The sequence below is a fragment of the Camelina sativa genome, chromosome 4 (assembly GCF_000633955.1).
Source record: "Camelina sativa cultivar DH55 chromosome 4, Cs, whole genome shotgun sequence".
Taxonomy (NCBI): domain Eukaryota; kingdom Viridiplantae; phylum Streptophyta; class Magnoliopsida; order Brassicales; family Brassicaceae; genus Camelina; species Camelina sativa.
In genome coordinates, this window is record NC_025688.1 from 19,580,609 (window position 1) to 19,582,956 (window position 2,348).

The window sequence follows — 2,348 nt, forward strand, 5'->3', positions numbered from 1 at the left end:
TATTGTTCATTTTATTCAGCAAAATGCCATAGAGGAGCGTAGGTATACAGTCTATATATATTTACTTATATAACCATGCCTCGGTTTAGAGTGCAGTTTCTACGGACTCTTCAGGCTTTTCTACTTGCTTCTTAAGGAACTCTAGCACAGAGAGGCGCTGCATGTTCAAATTTTACATTGTCAGATGAACTTTTACTGAAATTCAGATTCACTAGTTTTAGAAAATATCGAAAACAGGCTGTCGTGCAAGAATCTTACTCGTTGCTCAAGAGCAGAATCATCAGAGTCCAGTTTTAAAGATTCCAGCAGTTTCATGCCTTCTTTGAAACCATCTGTAGCTGCATCTTCATTTTGTAGACTCCTGTCTATATCCGCAACTTTGGCTAATGAAACTGCCACATCCAGAATCTACAAAAAAATTGTAGAAATAACAACCAAACTCAGTTGCTATTTCTGGACAGACCTTGCTTGCTATTTTTCAGATCTAACTTCTTTAGGCAACATATCAAGTAGCAGATAAGAAAACAAAAGAGGAGATTTCCAACCAATATAATTACCCCATTAAAGTGCATGTAATCTAATATAGTTTTTAAAAGCCTATCGCCAGAATTAAATGACACCTCATCCAAGCATACTGCCACCCAACAAGTCACCTAAACCTCAATGCACCCAAGCGAAAGTACTAACTTGATATAACTTAAGAGATTATTAAGAGCAGTTCTCTGATATTGGCAAAGTAGCAAATACGCAAAATAACAACAGTGAACCAAAAACATCCGCACAAACTAGCAGTATTCTCGATTCACTCAACATCCTGTTACAGATCCTCCACCAACTAGCAGCTTGAGTTAACCTCTAAATCTTTTTATGTTTTCTGCCTAGACCCAAATGAGCTTTATAAAGAAACAACCACTTAAGAAAAACCCTTCCTGCTTCTAAATAGATAGCTTACGATCTACAAATAAAACATTCATGCATACTGTATAACTTAAGTAACACCAGATTGCACTCTGTGAGGCCTTAAATCCGGAAACTAAGAGTAACCAGTTCGGTTCTTCTTTTCCTTGTCTCTTTTCTCTTACCAAATTCGTAACCAATTCTATGAAATTAAGAATAATCCCTGATTCTAATGTCATTTAGTCAGAAGATTACAAAAATAACAGGGTAGATTTAACAAATCACTGACATAACGAATGAAGCAAAAGCATGAAGGCAGACTTACTTGTGAAGGAGCATGTGGGTGATGCTTCATTGCATCACGTCTAACATTTAAAGCACGATAGTAATATGACCTTGCAGCTTGTAGGTCTTGGTCATAGTATTTAAGATCTCCTATTTTATTGAGTGAGACAGAGAGCGTATGTGTAATCTGCAAGTTTAGAAAAAACTGTGACAAAATGGTAAAAGTTTGCAGTATCAAACTATAACAAGAACCAGTGTGTAACCTCCAAATCATTCATTGGCAGTTTCATAAGGAATTCGATACTCTCTTCGAAATGATTGACTGCAGAGCTTGAGTCTCCCATTGCTCGGCTGCAACAACAAAACAAATTAAGTTAACCATCGAACTCAAGCCCCCCGAAAGAAAGATTTTCAACACACCAAACAGAACGGCAATCATTTCGGCCAAAATAACGTAGTTCAGGGGCCACACACTTGAGGAAATCCTAACACTAAAAAATCACATCACAACCAAAGTGTCTACAATCAGTCAAATGAGAGTTATAGGTAGGTGGATGGGATCATAACAGAGCATACTGACGACCCTTTCAAATCTTTTTTTGTTTACAGAAACTCGATAATGGACAAATGTTGGAGATAAAACAACATGGGATCAAGCATACCTGCAGTCGCCAAGCATACCAAGAACTGCACCAAGCTGTGAGCACAACTCTGGTGTATTGCCCTCCCTCCCAAGTTGATCCCGAATGTCTTCGGTACACATTGCCAACCTTGATTTAGCACTTTCATAATTCTGGGCACTAAATGCCTGTGCATACAGATTGAATAAGAACAAGGAAATATAACCAGAACTTAAAAACAGAACAACATAACAAAGCGTAAATCATTAAAATAGAATAATGCCCACTAATTAAGTCAACAAAATCTAGAGGTAGAACTCACCCTCATAGCTTGTTGCACCAAGAAAGAACCTCTTTCCATGGAAACATCAGCGTAAATCACTTTTTTGTTATCATTTTCGACCTCTTCTTTTTCTGTGCCATTGACAACAGTTCTCTTGATTCTAGCATGGCCTTCAATAAATTGATCAACCATCTTTTGAAGGTTTTCATCAGCTTGAATACTTTCAATGTCAGCACCGCATAGAGGGCAGTCCTTAAACCGTG

General features: G+C 37.7%; 1 protein-coding gene across 1 annotated transcript in view; it reads right to left on the reverse strand.

Moving 5' to 3' along the window:
- LOC104781301 overlaps positions 1-2,348 on the reverse strand; it is a 4,704-nt gene continuing 2,356 nt past the window's right edge. Inside the window, exons 4-8 of the mRNA XM_010505937.2 lie at positions 1,845-1,990; positions 1,446-1,533; positions 1,223-1,369; positions 259-408; positions 1-157 (exon numbers count right to left, since the gene is read on the reverse strand). Coding sequence (XP_010504239.1) covers positions 86-157; positions 259-408; positions 1,223-1,369; positions 1,446-1,533; positions 1,845-1,990 — 603 coding nt within the window. The 3' untranslated portion in view covers positions 1-85. The remainder of the gene's footprint in view (positions 158-258; positions 409-1,222; positions 1,370-1,445; positions 1,534-1,844; positions 1,991-2,348) is intronic.